At 53.1% G+C, this 16050-nt stretch overlaps 1 protein-coding gene across 2 annotated transcripts in view; it reads left to right on the top strand.

Moving 5' to 3' along the window:
* The window catches only part of PTPRN2 (protein tyrosine phosphatase receptor type N2), a 984778-nt gene that overhangs the window by 413321 nt on the left and 555407 nt on the right, over positions 1 to 16050 (top strand). For both annotated transcript variants that reach the window (XM_023225377.1, XM_023225378.1), the window contains exons 7-9: positions 9342 to 9563; positions 11148 to 11188; positions 14166 to 14548. In XM_023225377.1, coding sequence (XP_023081145.1) covers positions 9342 to 9563; positions 11148 to 11188; positions 14166 to 14548 — 646 coding nt within the window. The remainder of the gene's footprint in view (positions 1 to 9341; positions 9564 to 11147; positions 11189 to 14165; positions 14549 to 16050) is intronic.

Here is a 16050-nt window from a genome sequence, read left to right as displayed (position 1 = left end):
TTTAGTGTGTCTGCGTTGGTTTAGTGTGTCTGCGTTGGTTTTAGTGTGTCTGTGTTGGTTTTAATGTGTCTGTGTTGGTGTGAGAACAGTATCGCAGCCCTCAAGAAAACGAAGCTTTGAATTTTCTATTGTTTTTTAGAATAATGTTTGTTCCCCGGCTTTGATGACAATAAATGCCCAATACCGGTCGGTGCAATCGCTGGGCAGGTGAGTGGGGGGAGGGACGGATGGACACTGGCTTTGACTTTAATGAGAGGTTCGTGTTTTTTTTAATGTAGGTTAATCTTTTGGTTAATATTGTGGCAGAAAATAGTTTCAAAATGCATACTCTTGACTTTGATCTTGAGCAAGTTGGAAGGAACCTGTCAGCGCGTGTCACGGAGCATCTGAGGGGCTCTCTGACTGCGTTCTTTGCTCCTCACCTCAGGATCACAATGAGCTGTGGCAAGAGCTTCTCACGGAGAACCAAGTATTTGTTTTTAGAATGGACGGGAAAGGGCACAGAGAGTGGAAAACTTAAATGATTTCTCATCATCGCCTTGTTTCGTGATGATAGTTATAATTTATTAAGCACTTACCATATGCTGGGCACATGCCTCACTTGTCACCATTTCACAGATAGGTAAACCGAGGCAGGAAGAAATTAGCGAGCTTGCCCAAAACCACAGACCACAAGCGCTGGGGCCAAGGCTCAGGGAGCATGGTCAGCCTTTCTTCACGGGAGTCCAGCCTAGCAACTCCCAGGGCAGAGCAGCACGAGGACGGATGATCGGATTGATGGGAACTTTAACTATGTCTATGGAAACCAAGGTCCTAGCTGCAATGATGGAGAAAGAAATGTGAGCTAACACCCTACAGATTCTAGAATCACCAGGCCTCAGAAAGCATGCAGGCAGCTGCAGTCACAGCAGAGGAGCCCCTGGTGGTTCGGCGCTGACAGCTCCACGCCGAGCCTGGCCGCATCTGGCCAGGGTGCCCTGGCTTTCCCGCTGGGCTCCATGGCCTTTCTGTTCACGTCGCCATTTCTTCCTCCCTTCCTGGTCCACCACAGAGCCTCAGTTTCTCAAGGGTGGACGCCTGCCAGTTCCACAGACTCTGTGTTCCCAGCTCTCTCTGTCTATATAAGCAGGCTGTTTGTACGGTTGAGCGTGCTGCTCACTGCACCAGGCTGTACCGGGCACGGCTGCCCCTTCTCACTGTGATGTGAGGGAGACCTTGCCCAGCCGTGGCATTCTGGAAACGTGGCTTGCTGTGGGATTTCCCCTTCAGAGCAGGTGCTTGGCCTCCGTGTGGGTTTGAGAGGGGAATAAGCATCATTTTGCAAAGTTCAGGGTGCGTCAACACGCCTCTTTCTTTGTGTTAAGCAGGACTCATCCGTGTTGACAGTGACGGTGTTTGCTGTTAGAAACACAGACTGCAGCCTCTTCCCTTCGAGGTGGTGGGAGAAGCACCAGCCTGCCCTGCAGGGAAAGGCGAGTGCCCCGCCCCGGGACGTGTGATGATGTCTGCTTGCTTGCTTGCTTTTCTTTTTTTTTTCAGTCTTGTTCTGTTGCCCGGGCTGAGTGCAGTGGCACAATCTCAGCTCACTGCAACCTCCACCTCCCAGGTTCAAGCGATTCTCCTGGCTTAGTCTCCTGAATAGCTGGGATTACAGGCGCCTGACACCAAGCCCAGCTAATTTTTGGTATTTTTAGTAGAGATGGGGTTTTACTATACTGCCCAGGCTGGTCTCCAACTCCTGGGCTCAAGCAATTCCCCCGCCTTGGCCTCCCAAAGTGCTGGGATTACAGGTGTGAGCCACGGTGTCCGGCTGATGTCTGCTTTCTCTTTCTTTTGTCATTTTCCTGCTAGCAACACTGTAGCCACTCTGAATTGAATACCCCAGCCTGTGCACATCATTTTATAAACCTTGGGGGGCTCGGAAAGGTTTATGTGTGGATCAGTATGGCAAAACACGATTCATTTTCACTGGAAATCCCAAATTCGAGAACATTTAACCTTCTTTGTTGAGAAGTCACATAATTTTTATTCTTTCACCATTTGTCAAAATATCACAACCAGCTTTTCGGCCTCCTTAGGAGACACAGGGCCTTGCAGAAGAATGGTTAATGGAACTCTGTTCCAAACTTGCCCCCGCATGGACCACGTCACCTTCTCTGGAGCTGCAGTGGGGTCGTCCAGACGGGCGGTGACCCAGGGCTGCTGCCCTGGGGAGCTCTGGCTGCGGCGGGGGCGGGGGGATGGTGACAGCTCTGCAGGGCTCCGGCTGTGGCGGGGACGGTGGCCGCTGTGCTGCCTGGGAGCTCAGGAAGGCGGTGTCTGTCTACAGACGAGTGTCCACAGGCACAGGTGGAGGCTCCCAGGCCTTGCAGTGCCGGCTGTGCCAAGCTAGTGTATGGAGAGTCCTTTTTTCTGGGAGGGCAGAAGGGATCTTTGGACTTGGAAGTGAATTTTTCTACCACACTTGGAGGCCCCACCATGTCCTGCGAATTGTGACATCGGAAATAATGGACTTTGCCCCAGACGAGGCCTCTGGTGAGGTCGTGACTCCGGGGGCCTCCTGCCCCGCTCACCTGACGAGGAGGCGGCTGGGCAGCCGAGCCTGTGTTCCCTGGTTCGTGACCACAGGATGGACCTTTCCTTAGCAACCTCCACTCACTGCTCACCTCCCTGTCTCCTTCCCTCCGGTGAAATTCCATCGCGGGGACGGGCGCCCGCTGTGAGCCGTGGCCGGGCTGACTCTGACACACATCTCGGCCAGTGCTAGGCGTGTGTGGGGACATCCCTCACCTCCTAAGCATGGAGGACGCTGACTGCTGGGCACGGCCATGCCTGATGCCAAGGGCCCTTCAGGTCTCCTTGCAGCTGTGCCAGCTTCTGCCGCGGGCTCTGGTGCCTCCTGCCAGTTCTCTGGGGCTGTTAGGAACTCGCGGGCAGACACTGGGTTTTCTGGGCTCTGCCTGGTGCAGCCCGGGACCCTGCAGAACTCGGGCTCTTGCCTGTGGCCGCCGACTTCTCCAGACACAGCTCTTCCTCCCCATTCCCGCACTTCCTTATTTCCATTTTCTTTGGGACGAGTGAGCCCTTTGTTGCCAGCATTGGACCTGTGGACATGGACGAGCGAGATAAGACTGCCGCGATGATAATCGCTGGGAAAGAAAGGGATCTGGGGTGGGCGGAGACTGCAGTGAATGAAAACGGAAAGGTTGCTCTGGGCTCGTGGCTCGGTGGCTCCGCTGCGAGGCCGAGATGGCTCTTCTGATTCTGAAAGCTACAATGAGCAGCACATTTTCAAAGCAGCACCGAGGGCTGTGATACGCACACACCTTTAATTCTGGAGCACATCTGTTATCTTCTCTGGGAAACAGTGTGAGCCTGTCGGTGTGGAAGGAGCTGGGACACAGGTGCTGTTGACCTGGGACTGTCCAGCCCTTCAGCCCTTTGTCACCTGCAGACAGGAGTGGCGGTGAAGACGGGCTTTGCTGCGGTTTTATGCATGTTTTTGTTTGTGAGAAAGTGAGACGTATTTTCCTGAGTTTGTCGCTGGAAGTTTTCTTTGAAGGCAGCGTTCCGTCAGTGAACGCATGGTGAGGGCTGATGTGTGGCGGTTGGTGGGACCTGGGGGTGCGGAGAAGGGAGGCTGGCCCCCCCCTCCGAGGCTCGAGGCTAATGAAAGAACAAAAGAGTAAGGGCCTCCGTGCTGATCCCTGTGTTTCCCTTCTTCTGTTTTGAACGGCAGGTTTGTTATGATTTAGGATGGCGAGTCCAAGAGATCTGGGTCCAGCTGCTATTGAAACAGCAGTTTGTTACTTACAGATTTTGAGAGGAAGGGGCAGGCCACGCCACAGGTCAATACAGAGATGCACCAGGTTCAGTCAGGAGGCTGGGCGAGGGCAAGGCAGGGTCATCTGGGACAGGACTGCCCAGTTGGAATAGTTCCAGCTGCTCCGGGGCCAGGGGCTGCCCGTGTCTGGTCCCTGCCCCAGGGGGACTAGGCCAGTGGCCTGGAGTGTGAGCCCACAGAGGCGGAGGTGGGTGAGGGCTCTGGATTGCAGGGTTTGCATGTGGAGAGCGTGTGGAGTGGGCGACTGTTCACTGTCTGGACGTTGGCTGTTTGTGGGAGGGGCAGCCCCCAGGGTCAGCAGGGCCCCAGGTGTCAGAGCATCAGAAATGTGGGGTTAATACAGACACTTCAACCTGACGGTAAAGAAGCCGCCACTGTGTGCCAAGCAATTCGGAGGCTTTACTGTCGGCTTGGCCACCCCAGCAGGGGATGTCGGTGGCAGTGGACGTCCAGCGCGCTCCGATCAGAATGCCCGTGTCCATCACACATGTCGTGTACAGACTGACTTTAAACGACTCTGTCCGCTTCATCCCATGCTAAACTACGTAGACATGCTGCTGTCTCAGAAACGCCTGTCGTGGACGCTCAGGCCTTTCCATCAGAGGGTCTTAGTCATCAACAGGAAGTCTGGAGTGGCGCTGACGGGACTCTGTTTTTCAAACAGAAAGGTCAGAGGCTTGTGGCTGTGACCCTTTCCACACAGGACCCTGGTGGGGGGTGGGGCGCAGCGCAGAGTGTTCAGAAATGAAGCAAAACACTTCAAAAAAATGTGTCCTTACAGCCATGTAGCAAGATGCCCCCAAAGAACGAACTTCAATTAATGGGTAAAAGAGAGTACACTGAAAAAAATTTCCCTCAAAGAACTCACCACAGGCTGCCAGCGCTTGTGTTTGGAAAGTGATAAGAGTCTAGACGGCCCCAGACACGGACTCCTGTCCTGCGTGTGCAGTGAACGGGGCGCATGGGGACTGGGTGCCAGCCCCGCTGCCTCGACATGGACGAGACAGAGCCCGTGCCGTGGGGAGAGGACAGGACGTGTGGCTGAGTGAACGGGGGTGCCACAGGCAGCATCACGGTCGAGCCCTGTGCAGACACTGCAGGCTGCAGCCCAGGCCTGGTGATGCATTTGGCGCAGACAAAAAAAACTAAAATGCCTAAATTTCTTAATTTGTAAAAAGCAGAAATAATTCCTCCACTTCTAGTGTAGAGGGTTGTGCCAAGATCCCCCTAGGGTGGAGGGTCGCAGTGGGATCCGTCTAGGGGGGAAGGTTGCAGCGGGACCCGTCTAGGGTGAAGGGCTGCACCGAGATCCCTCTAGGGTGGAGGGTGGCAGCGGGACCCCCTACAGTGGAGGGTCGCAGTGAGACCCCAGTGGGGTCCAGGACAGGCTGTGTCCCCTCTGCGTCACTCTGCCAGTGTCATTCAAGAAGGTAGAGACGTGGCCATGAGCTATCTTACATAAACGTTTATGAGGACAGAGATTTCAACACTGAATACATAAGAAAGTCAGATTTTCCTTCAAAGCTGGGAAATGGGCCCATCAGTCTTCTTCAGGGCCGAGTCTTTATTGCTGCTGTGGAGGTGGAGTGTACACACGGTAAGATGCGCAGATCGCGGGTGGACATGACGATGCGCTGGACACATGCGCATGGAACCAGCGGCCACGCTGCACGGCACACCCTCACACCCAATGCTTCCTCCTGCCCCAGCCCCTCCTGCAGGTGACGCAGCTCTGGCTGCCCTGGGCAGACCTTGCCCATCGTTGAACTTCATCTTCCGTTAACAGGATTCGGTGGACTCTCTGGTGACCGGCTTCTCTCACTCAGCCTGACTGGTTCTAGGTCTGTCCCCATTTTTCTCGTCTCTGTGGTTCCTTCTGGCTCAGTGCTGGTGTGGATGTGGCCTCCTCATCCGCGCTCCTGTTGCCGGGCACATGGACCTTAGACTCTGTCTGTGGAACTATTAGGAGTCAGGCTGCTACCCCCAGTCTCGTTTGACTCTTGTGGTCGTGGGTTTCACTTCTCTTGGGTAAACACTTACAAGTCCAATTTCTGGGTAACACGGAAGATGTCCTTTTTCCTTTCTCTGTTGAAATGTCCTGGTGCCTTTGTTGGAAACAGTCTCCTTGGAGTTGTCATCGTGCCACTTCCTGGACGTGGTGAGGAGGCTCCAGGTCCCTCTAGCCTCTTGCGCCATCCAGGTCACACCTGCAGCTGTTTTATGAACCCTACCTTAAAGTGGTAATAATTTTTCCTTACTAACAATCAGTTGTTTTTCAGATAAAGTAAGAGGAGTAAAGAAGACAGTCTTTCTTGTCTATGTAACCACGTATTTACCCTTTCAGGAGCTTCTTGGCTTCTCCCGTAGCTCTGGGCTTCTGTCTGGTGGTGTGGGCCCCCGGGACCCGCTGTCCCAGCTTTGTTCACGTACGTGATACGAAAATGTCTCTCCTTCGCCCTCTCATTGGAAGGATCTTGTCATTGGATATAAACTCCTGGATTGAATGATTTTTCTTTCAACCCTTCAAATGTGGCGTTCATTATCTGTAACGTCAAATGCCTGACTGTGCACATTGTATCAAACACGTTGTTCTTACAGGACCCTTTCCGTTCTTGCGTGTGGAGCGTGTCTGTCCCCCGCCCCAACCCCAGCTGCTTCCCAGGGATCTTCTCCACCTCTGGCTCTCAGCAGCTTGGCCAGAGTTACCGCGTGCTTATCCTTGCATTTTATTATCTTGGAGCTGAGTGACTGTCTTGAGTCCCTGAGTGAATATTCTTCCCCAGATCTGAGAGATGCCTGGGCTTTCTTTCAGGTGTGTCTTGTCCCATTCCCTCCTGACTCCAGCAATAGTGCAGTGGCTTGGCCTGCCCCAGGGGTTACTGAGGTTCCGCAGAACGTCTCCTGTTCCGCTCTTCCAATGGTGATCACTTCTGTGATCTGTCCTCAGATTCACAAACCGTTTCTTCCGTTGTGTCCTTCCGTAAGATTTTAAAGTTCGGACGCTCTGCTCTTCACTTACAGAATGTGTATTGGATTCTGTTTTACGTTCCCCACTCTGCTGAGTCAGTGGGTGCACCCGTCTCGCCGTGGCTACGGCAGCTCCGCGAATGGCCTGATCTCCTCGCTCTAATCAGCGACTGCCCTATTCTCGATTTTCGGTTCTGTTTTTCTGCCTCCTCCTGCATCTGTTGCTGCTTGTCTGAAGCGGGGGCCTAGACCCTGCTACCTTCCTTTAAGGGGCTTTTCCGGCAGCAGTCACATTCTTGGATGAGGCTTTGACCCTGTGTGCCTGTGTTTAGATGTCATTAGAGTTGGTTCATGCTAGTGGCGTTTCCTCTGAGGACGTAGCCTCTGTGTTTTCACCTACACACAAGAGGGGCTCTGCCATGTCTCCACATGGCATGCAGGATTCCTGTTCCCCACACCGTGCACTCTGCCACTGCCCAGCACTCAGCCTGGGGTGCCACTGTGGCCCTGTGTGCAAGACACCCTTTGCAAAGACCATCAACCAGGTGCTCCGTCCCTCCATTCTAGTTGCCTCACCAGCCCTACCTTTGACCCCAGCCTCAGCCTGGGGGACTGTCTTGCACCTGCCCTTACACCTGTCCAGAAACAGTGAGTCGTGATGTGGATAAGTGCACGGCCCCTCCACTGTCTTCACTCGGTGATCTCTGCTGCTCTGCACGAGACGGCTGAGCCGCGTGGGAGCCAAGGGCCTGGGTTCCCTATCCCCCAGCACCTCTGCTTTCCCAGCCTCTCTGTCCAGGATCCCCGGGGGTGCCAGTCCTGTGACAGGCCCCCACCCTCCACCCCATCTTACTGGGCACTCACGGAGACCCAGCATTGGGGAGGAGCACCCAGGTCAGGCACTGAGGGCAGGCACCCCCAGAGAGAATTTCTGTCGCTTCTTCTCTGATTATAAAAGTAATCACATTACTTTTATTTTACATCATCATTATCATTATTTTACATTGTCATTATCAAGTGAACAAACAAGCAAAACACAGATGAACTGTACAGAGAGGGCCTGCGGCTGAGGCTGGTTAATGTGGGATGTAACCGGAGGCCCCCACCCACCTTCATCACAGCGAGGGGCTTGGTCTCCACCTGCACTATGGAGGGGTGGGGACATGTGGAGTGTAAGGGTGTGTGTGGGGGTCTCAGAAGCAAGCACGGAGGGTGAGGGGCTTCCCACCCGTGTCACACTCAGCCTAGATCTTAAGGGTCTTTTTTTGGAAAATGGCGTCTTTGGATGTAGCACGTTTCCACTATGTTTAATCAACAGGCGCGACCTTTGCTGTCACAGGAGGGTTTGTCTGACATCCTCATCTCCTGTCTCTACCCAGGTGACAGCCGGGGGCATCCTTGCCACAACTAGAGGCAGAGGCTCGCTCCAGGGGCTCAGGATGGGCCATCCACTGTGGGCCCCAAGCTCCTCCCACTCAGGCGTTCCTGAGCCCCCACAGAGCAGAGGGTCCCCTGGCCCCCAGGCCACTATCATCTCTATAATCTTGTTGTTAGCTAGACTTCCAGCAGAGGCTTGAGGGGCTGGCTTTGGAAAAAGAGCTGCATCTGGCCTCCTGAGTTATCCATTCACTTACAGATGTATTCTCACACACAGCACATGGACAGCTGGGGCCACCGTGTCGTATTTAGGATATGCTGGTGGCCAAAGTCTATGGAGGCTTTTCTCTACTTGTTGTAGCAGGAGAAAGTGTGGGAATAACAATGGCTGCCCGCTTCTGCGGTGCTCTTCTGTACCGGGCAGGGTGTGCCAAGCAGGGTGTGGTGGGGGCAGTGTGGGGGGCAGGGTGTGGGGGGCAGAGTGCGCGGCCTGGGTGTGCTGGGGCAAGGTGTGCCAGGGCGGGGTGTGGGGGCAGGGTGTGCGGGGCAGGGTGTGCCGGGCAGGGTGTGTTGGGAAGGGTGTGCCAGGCAGGGCAGGGTGTGTTGGGAAGGGCAGAGTGTGCCAGGCAGGGTGTGCTGGGCAGGGTGTGCCAGGCAGGGTGTGTTGGGAAGGGCAGAGTGTGCCAGGCAGAGTGTGCCGGGCAGGGTGTGCTGGGCAGGGTGTGCTGGGCAGGGTGCTGTTCTTGCCAGGCATTGTTTCTCCTTCTGCCAGGTGAGGGGGGCACAGCTCATCCCATTCTTTTATCACCTGGAGGACATGAAGTTGCCCAGCCCGTCTCTCTTCCTGGCTTGGTCATTCCAGTGTTTTCCGGAAGTCGTGCTTTCCATCCTCTTGAGCGGGTGGATGAGTCTGTTCTTCCATTCTATGGGCTTTCCACCTCCAGGGAACTGAACTAGTGACGGCCACAGGATCAGGTGGATTTGAGATTCAAGTCCAATATCCCAATATTCTCAGAGTGCCGGCCTGCACCTGGCCCTAGGTGGCCACTGCTTTGGGACGCCGCAGACGCCCGCCACACCCCTGCAGCCCGGAGGCCCTTGCCTTTGCATTCGTCCACCCACCATGTCCTCGTGTTTGTGTGTGTGCCCCTAGGAGCACGGATTCACACCCTCCTGAAAGACCTGCAGAGGCAGCCGGCTGAGGTGAGGGGCCTGAGTGACCTGGAGCTGGACGGCATGGCCGAGCTGATGGCTGGCCTGATGCAAGGCATGGACCACAGAGGAGCTCTAGGCGGCCCTGGAAAAGCGGCCCTGGGAGAGTCTGGAGAACAGGCGGATGGCCCCAAGGCCGCCCTCCATGGAGAAAGCTTTCCAGGTGACTCCAGCGCCATGGGTGCCCACTCCCAGGGGTGCTGCGGGGAGGGGAGGCCTCAGGGCTGTGCAGAGACCGCTGGCTCACCAAGTGCAATGTGGGCTTTCTGCTGGGGAGATGGGGATCTGTATTAATGATTTTTTATCTGTTTGAACTTTTGCCTCTAAAAGCTTTCTTAACAGACTAAGCCTACCAGAGCAATTACGTTGAACGGCAGATTGCTCTCTGTGAGGAGGTTTCAATCCTCCATGCTGAGGCTCTGAGTCAGGAAAACAGGCGTGATGAGAAGTGTTGTGTTTGGACTGTGTACCAGTGAATATTGTCAAATATTTAAATAGTGGAGTGAGAGGGGATCATTCAGATGTCTGTGTGCATCGGTCCTCTGAGGCCGCTGGGGAAGCAGAAAGCAGCCCCCTGGCACCCCAACCCGGCAGCAGCTGGAGCCCTATGGAGGCCCCATGGGCCAACTGGGACTTCTGCAGCCTGATGGCTTCTCGCAGCGTGGAGATGCGAGAAAGCACCTAGCTCAGCTCCCCACACATGGCCGGCCTACAAGTACATGCCGAAAACCAAATGACAGACGTGCCCCTCTGTCCACACGGGTGCAGGGGGGGCCTGCTGGAAGCTGGAAGCCTGACTTGGCTGATGAGCAGCGTGCAGGGGAGGGGTGGAACTGCATCCAGTAGGGCCTGTGTTAGGCGGTGGCCCAGTGGTTGAAGGAATCAGGACTCGCACCAGGGCTAGGAGGGACGTAGGAGGCCCTGGTGTGCGTGCTGTCCCCAGGGGTGACTGTCCAGGTGCCATGAGTCACGCACCTTTGGGCACTGCAAGTAGGATATTTATTATTTTATTTTATTTTTTTGAGATGGAGTCTTGCTCTTCACCCAGGCTGCAGTGCAGTGATGCGATCTCGGCTCACTGCAACCTCCACCTCCCGGGTTCAAGTGATTCTCCTGCCTCAGCCTCCCAAGTAGCTGGGATTACAAGTGTGTGCTACCACGCCCAGCTAATTTTTTGTATTTTTAGTAGAGATGGGGTTTCACTATGTTGGCCAGGCTGATCGCCAACTCCTGACCTCAAGTGATCCGCCCACCTTGGCCTCCCAAAGTGCTGGAATCACAGGCGTGAGCCACCGCGCCCGGCCGGGATACCTATTTAGAGAGAAACATTGGCCCCAGTGAAATAACCTAAGTCAGTGGATTCTGAAGCCATCTTCATTGTGAGGTGGTTTTGGTGAAGGCTTCACTTTGCTTTTTCGTGATGTGAACCGCTGGGTACGATGGGTTTTCTTGCCGTGAGTTAACATTGACGATCACGTGAGACCCACGGAGCCGGGCGAGGTCGTGGTGGCTGCCTTCACATCTGCCATGTAGCTCCTCGGTCCCCTCCTCCCTCCTCTTTTGCGAAGTTTGTAGAGTGCCATTGGTGCTATAAACAGAAAAGGTTTACTCTAAGGCAGGACTTAGTCCAGCAGCATCACCCCTCATCTTTCACATGGAAGGTCTGCATGGTCACCCTTTTCATGCCTGTGACGCCCTGCGATGACATTCTTGAGGAGGGTTTTGGTAACACTGGTGTCTTTTACAGATGACGGAGTTCAGGACGACGATGATGGACTTTACCAAGAGGTAAGATGAAGTCTGTGGTGTTTGTTTCATGTTAAATGTGGAAGTCGGTGATCTTTTTTTCATAGTGTGGGAACATTTATGAAATACAAAAGTTTTTTTTCCCAGAAGGTTATGGAGAAACCCCTCATAATCTCCAAATTGAAAAACAGTAGAAAGAGAACATACAAAAATGAGTATATTTGGATACGAAATATCTCTTTTCAAATTATAACCGAATTTATCTATGGTAGAAATATGAAAATCATGGTAAATGCAAAGAAGAAAATTAATATTTCCTGGAATTTCCCCCTCGCTTTGCTCATTTGGTGCCTCCTGCACGTGCGGATTCCTGAGGGGTTCAGCGCACTCACACCTGACTGTCCCGTGCGGCATTGCTGGCCACATCTGGCCATCTAAACCTACATTTAAATTGATTAAAATTAAATAAATAAAAGATGCAGTGCCTCGGCTGCACTGGGCTCAGGCCAGCGGCCTGTTAGTTGCATGTGGCTCATGGCCAAGGCACTGGGTGCCACAGGCAGAGGACGCTCTGCCATCCCAGAGCCCCCACGGGCCATGCTGCTCCGGAGGCAGTTGGAAGAAGGGCCCAGTCACAGGCGATGTCCACGCGCTAGACGCTGGCCTTGCCCGTTAAGTCGGTTAGCCTCCTAGTTTCTCCCCCTTTAAGAACCTTTGGTCATTAATACAAGGCCGAAGGATGAAGAACCATCCTAAGCAACAGCAGTGACATTGCGTGGCTCAGGGAAACCCAGTTTTGGGGGTGGAGAAAGAAGAGACTTTGGTTAGTCATTCTCTCCTCAGATTCTCTTAGTGGTTTGTGGTTCTGTGCCTGTTGGCAAGTACAGGAAGAAAATATCAGCAGTTCTTATTTCAAATTTCCATCAGAAGTGGTGGGACCTGCCGTCTGAGCTGTGGAGGGAGAAGTGGGGCTGAGAAACACATTTCCTCATTTAGGGAGTCGGGGAGACCCAGCCCTCCCGCCGGAGGGGCAGGGAACGCTCCAGGGGCCTGCCGTTAGCCGAAGACTCCCTGACTTTTAGACCACAGCCTTTTCATCCTCATGTGTGGAATTTTGATTTAGTTCTGTTTGGGGAATACATATATATATATGTATGTATGTATATATATATGAACCACAGATATATATATATATATTTTGAGACGGAGTCTCGCTCTGTCACCCAGGCTGGAGTGCAGTGGCGCGATCTCGGCTCACTGCAAGCTCTGCCTCCCGGGTTGACGCCTCAGCCTCCTGAGTAGCTGAGGACTACAGGCGCCCGCCTCAGCCTCCTGAGTAGCTGGGACTACAGGCGCCCGCCATCTCGCCCGGCTAGTTTTTTGTATTTTTTAGTAGAGACGGGGTTTCACCGTGTAGACCAGGTATGGTCTTGATCTCCTGACCTCGTGATCCACCCGTCTCGGCCTCCCAAAGTGCTGGGATTACGGGCTTGAGCCACCGCGCCCGGCCTTGGGGTATATTTTCAAGCTATTCTGTTTCCCAAAAAGGGTATGTGAGTGTTGTATTTTCTGACTTCTTATTTATTTAAAAACATCTTTCTTCTCACATGAAACACAATTTAAGTGACAATATTATGCCTTTTCCTAGTTCTGTTGAGTGACGTCAATGGCTACGTCCTATTGTTATTGAGGATCCGAAGTTACGCAGTGTTTTTATCACACTACTATTTTGTTTAAATTTTAAAAAACACAAAAGGAATAGTTGTAATTTGTAGCCAAAATGGGAATAATTGCCTCTATAGTCCTTCCTTAATTTTCTTAAAAGTGTGTTTTGGCAAAGTGAGTCATAAAGCGAATCAGATTTTCCTGTTTCCGTCTAATATAATATTGAGGATATAATTTCATGGTTGGAAAAAACCTGCCAAGTAGACATAAGACTTTTGGCACCACATGCACCATAAGGTGTCCGAGGCCTGCCTGGCATGTGCCAGCGGCAGGAGCAGCCCCGTGTTTCTTAGGAAGCAGTGTGGGGTGCCCGGGAGGGCAGTGTGGGGTGCCCGGGAGGGCAGTGCGCCCAGGGGTGGAGATCACGTCTTTGACGCCCTTCGATCTGAGTTCCGATTCTGGATCTGATAAGCATGACCTTTGTGATCTGGTACCAATAATTTGATATTTAACCTCTGTAAACCCCAGAGTCTACAAATTAAAGGTGAAACTCACCCTTTATTTATGGGGTTGGAGGAGTAATTAAGTGAGAACCCACACAAAGCACGTCCGTATCCGACACATAGTCAGCAGAGGTGCGGGGGGGTTCCGAGGGGTGGCTCGTCCGGGAAAAGGGGATCCGGCTGGGAGAGCGCTGCCCATGTGGGAACCACAGATCCCTCAGGTATCATTAGAATCAATTACACAACCCTGTGACGTGCCCACTCGTGGGTTCATCGCTTTGTGCCTCCGTCTCCCCTTCTGCGAACTGGGGTTACTGAGCGTTTCCCGCCCATGGGCTTACGTGAGGACTCAGTGTGTTCATGCATATGACACATTTAGGACAGCGCCTCTGTGTGCTGGAAGAGCTCAGTCGATGCAAATTTATTATTATTATTATTATTATTATTATTATTATTATTATTATTAGGTGGTGTTCGTTGCTTCTAGAGGGCTGGGATGGAATCTTGATATCACACAGTTAATTTTTAAAAATATCAGTGTCAAAGACCTACACTGACTCTACAAAATCTGATTCTTCAGAGAGGTGTGTGTGTGTGCATGTGTGTGAGGGGGTTAGAAGGGAGGAGAGAACAGCACGTAATTGATTTGGATACTCAGCGCCCTCACACCCCGTGCTCACCTAGATGTCATTCTAAATATAGACTGAACACACTTTGCCTTCCTCCCCCACTCTCCTTCCAGGCTGCCCATGTCATCCCCATGGTGACTCTGTCCCGGGCAGCCCTTGATTGCATGTGTCACATCAGCATGCCTTTTGCAGGTGGCCCTCACAGAATGTCCTCTCTGCCAGGTCCATCGTCTGAGTGCCACACTCGGGGGCCTCCTGCAGGACCACGGGTCTCGACTCTCGCCTGGAGCCCTCCCCTTTGCAAAGCCCCTCAAAATGGAGAGGAAGAAATCCGAGCGCCCCGAGGCTTCCCTGTCTTCAGAAGAGGAGACTGCCGGAGTGGAGAACGTCAAGAGCCAGACGTATTCCAAAGACCTGCTGGGGCAGCAGCCGCATTCGGAGCCCGGGGCAGGCGTGTTTGGGGAGCTCCAAAACCAGATGCCTGGGCCCTTGGAGGAGGAGCAGAGCCTTCCAGCAGGTGCTCAGGAGGCCCTCGGCGACGGCCTGCAATTGGAGGTCAAGCCTTCCGAGGAAGAGGCGCGGGGCTACATCGTGACAGACAGAGAGTGAGTAGCAGCCCTGGCTCAGGTCCTGTGCGCCGAGGGAGGGCTCGTCCCAGCAGGCTGGAGGGGGGGTGCCTCCTTGCTGTGGGGGATGCGTATGCTTTTAAGTGTCTTTAACTGAATAATGGGGTGCAGGCATCCCTGGAGTCTCAGGCGCGGAGGGCGGCCAGGTGCCTGGCCGGTGGCTCCTCCTGGTGCTTCTGAGCTGGGTTCCAGAGCTTGAGAGCCGTTCTCTGAGGTGCATCAAACAAAACCAAACCAAGCAAATCCCTTCCTGCGTTCTTGGTCCTGACTTGTTATTTGCAGGCAGTGCCTGTCTGTGGGTCAGAATCACCTTCAGCGGGGGCCAGGAAGGTGGGGTCTCAGGGCAGGCAGGTGTACAGCAAGGCCTGGGCACGGCTGGCGCAGGAATGCGGGGCGGGACGCCGCCCCGGAAACTGCTACGCACCGGACTCCTGCCTGTCAGGAAGGACTCCAGGTGCTTTATCTGTTTTGCACCAAAGTGGCCCAGATATCCTGGTGTGGGCGCCCTTCAGAGGGAAGAAGGAGCTTCACAGCAGCGAGGCTCTTTCCCCACCCTCATGTCGATCTGAACTTAACGAGTCTCAGAATTGAAACATCACCGGCCCGGCAAGGCACAAGCGGCTGGCCTGTTCTCAGGACACCCCGTTAATGAATCTGACATTTGATGCTTTGCTTTGTACAAGTTTTGTGTGTTCTTCAAGTGAAGGAAGTGGTGTTTCAAAGAGAAGGACGTGTCTGCCTGGCTGTACACACACCCACACGTGTGTGTATGTGTCTGCCTGGCTGTACACACACCCACGCGTGAATGAGTGTATGTTGGGTAAATGTGTGTGTGTATGAGTGTGTATGTGGGGTAGATGTGTATCTGTGCGTGTGTATCAGTGTGTATGTGGGGGAGGCGTGTGTGTATCTGTGCATACGCATGTGTGTGTATAAGTGTGTGTTGGGTAGATGTGTATCTGTGTGTATGTGCGTGTGTGTATATAAGCGTATGTTGGGTAAATGTGTATTTGTGCATATGTATGTGAGTGTGTGTGTTGGGTAAATGTGTGTATCTGTGCGTATGTGCACATGTGTGTTTATATGAGTGTGTATGTTGCATAGACATGTATCTGTGCGTGTGTGTATGTGACTGTATGTTGGGTAGACATGTATTTGTGCATATGCATGTGTGTGTATATGAGTGTGTGTTGGGTAGATGTGTATTTGTGCGTGTGTGCACATGAGTGTGTGTTGGGTTGTATATAAGTGTCTGTTGGGTTGATGTGTATCTGCATATTTGCGTGTGTATGAGTGTGCATGTCGGGTAGATGTGTATTGGTTTGTGTGTATGTGTGTGTGTATGAATGTGAGTGTCGGGTAGATGTGTATCAGTTTGTGCATATGTGCGTGTGTGTGTATGAGTGTGTATGAATGTGTGTGTATGAGTGTGTGTGTCAGGTAGATGTGTATCGGTTTGTGCATGTGTGTATGAGTGTGTG

Source organism: Piliocolobus tephrosceles, chromosome 8, assembly GCF_002776525.5.
Source record: "Piliocolobus tephrosceles isolate RC106 chromosome 8, ASM277652v3, whole genome shotgun sequence".
In the NCBI taxonomy this organism is placed as follows: Eukaryota; Metazoa; Chordata; class Mammalia; order Primates; family Cercopithecidae; genus Piliocolobus; species Piliocolobus tephrosceles.
Note: the sequence above shows the minus strand (reverse complement) of the source record. Positions and strands in the feature narration are given on the sequence as shown.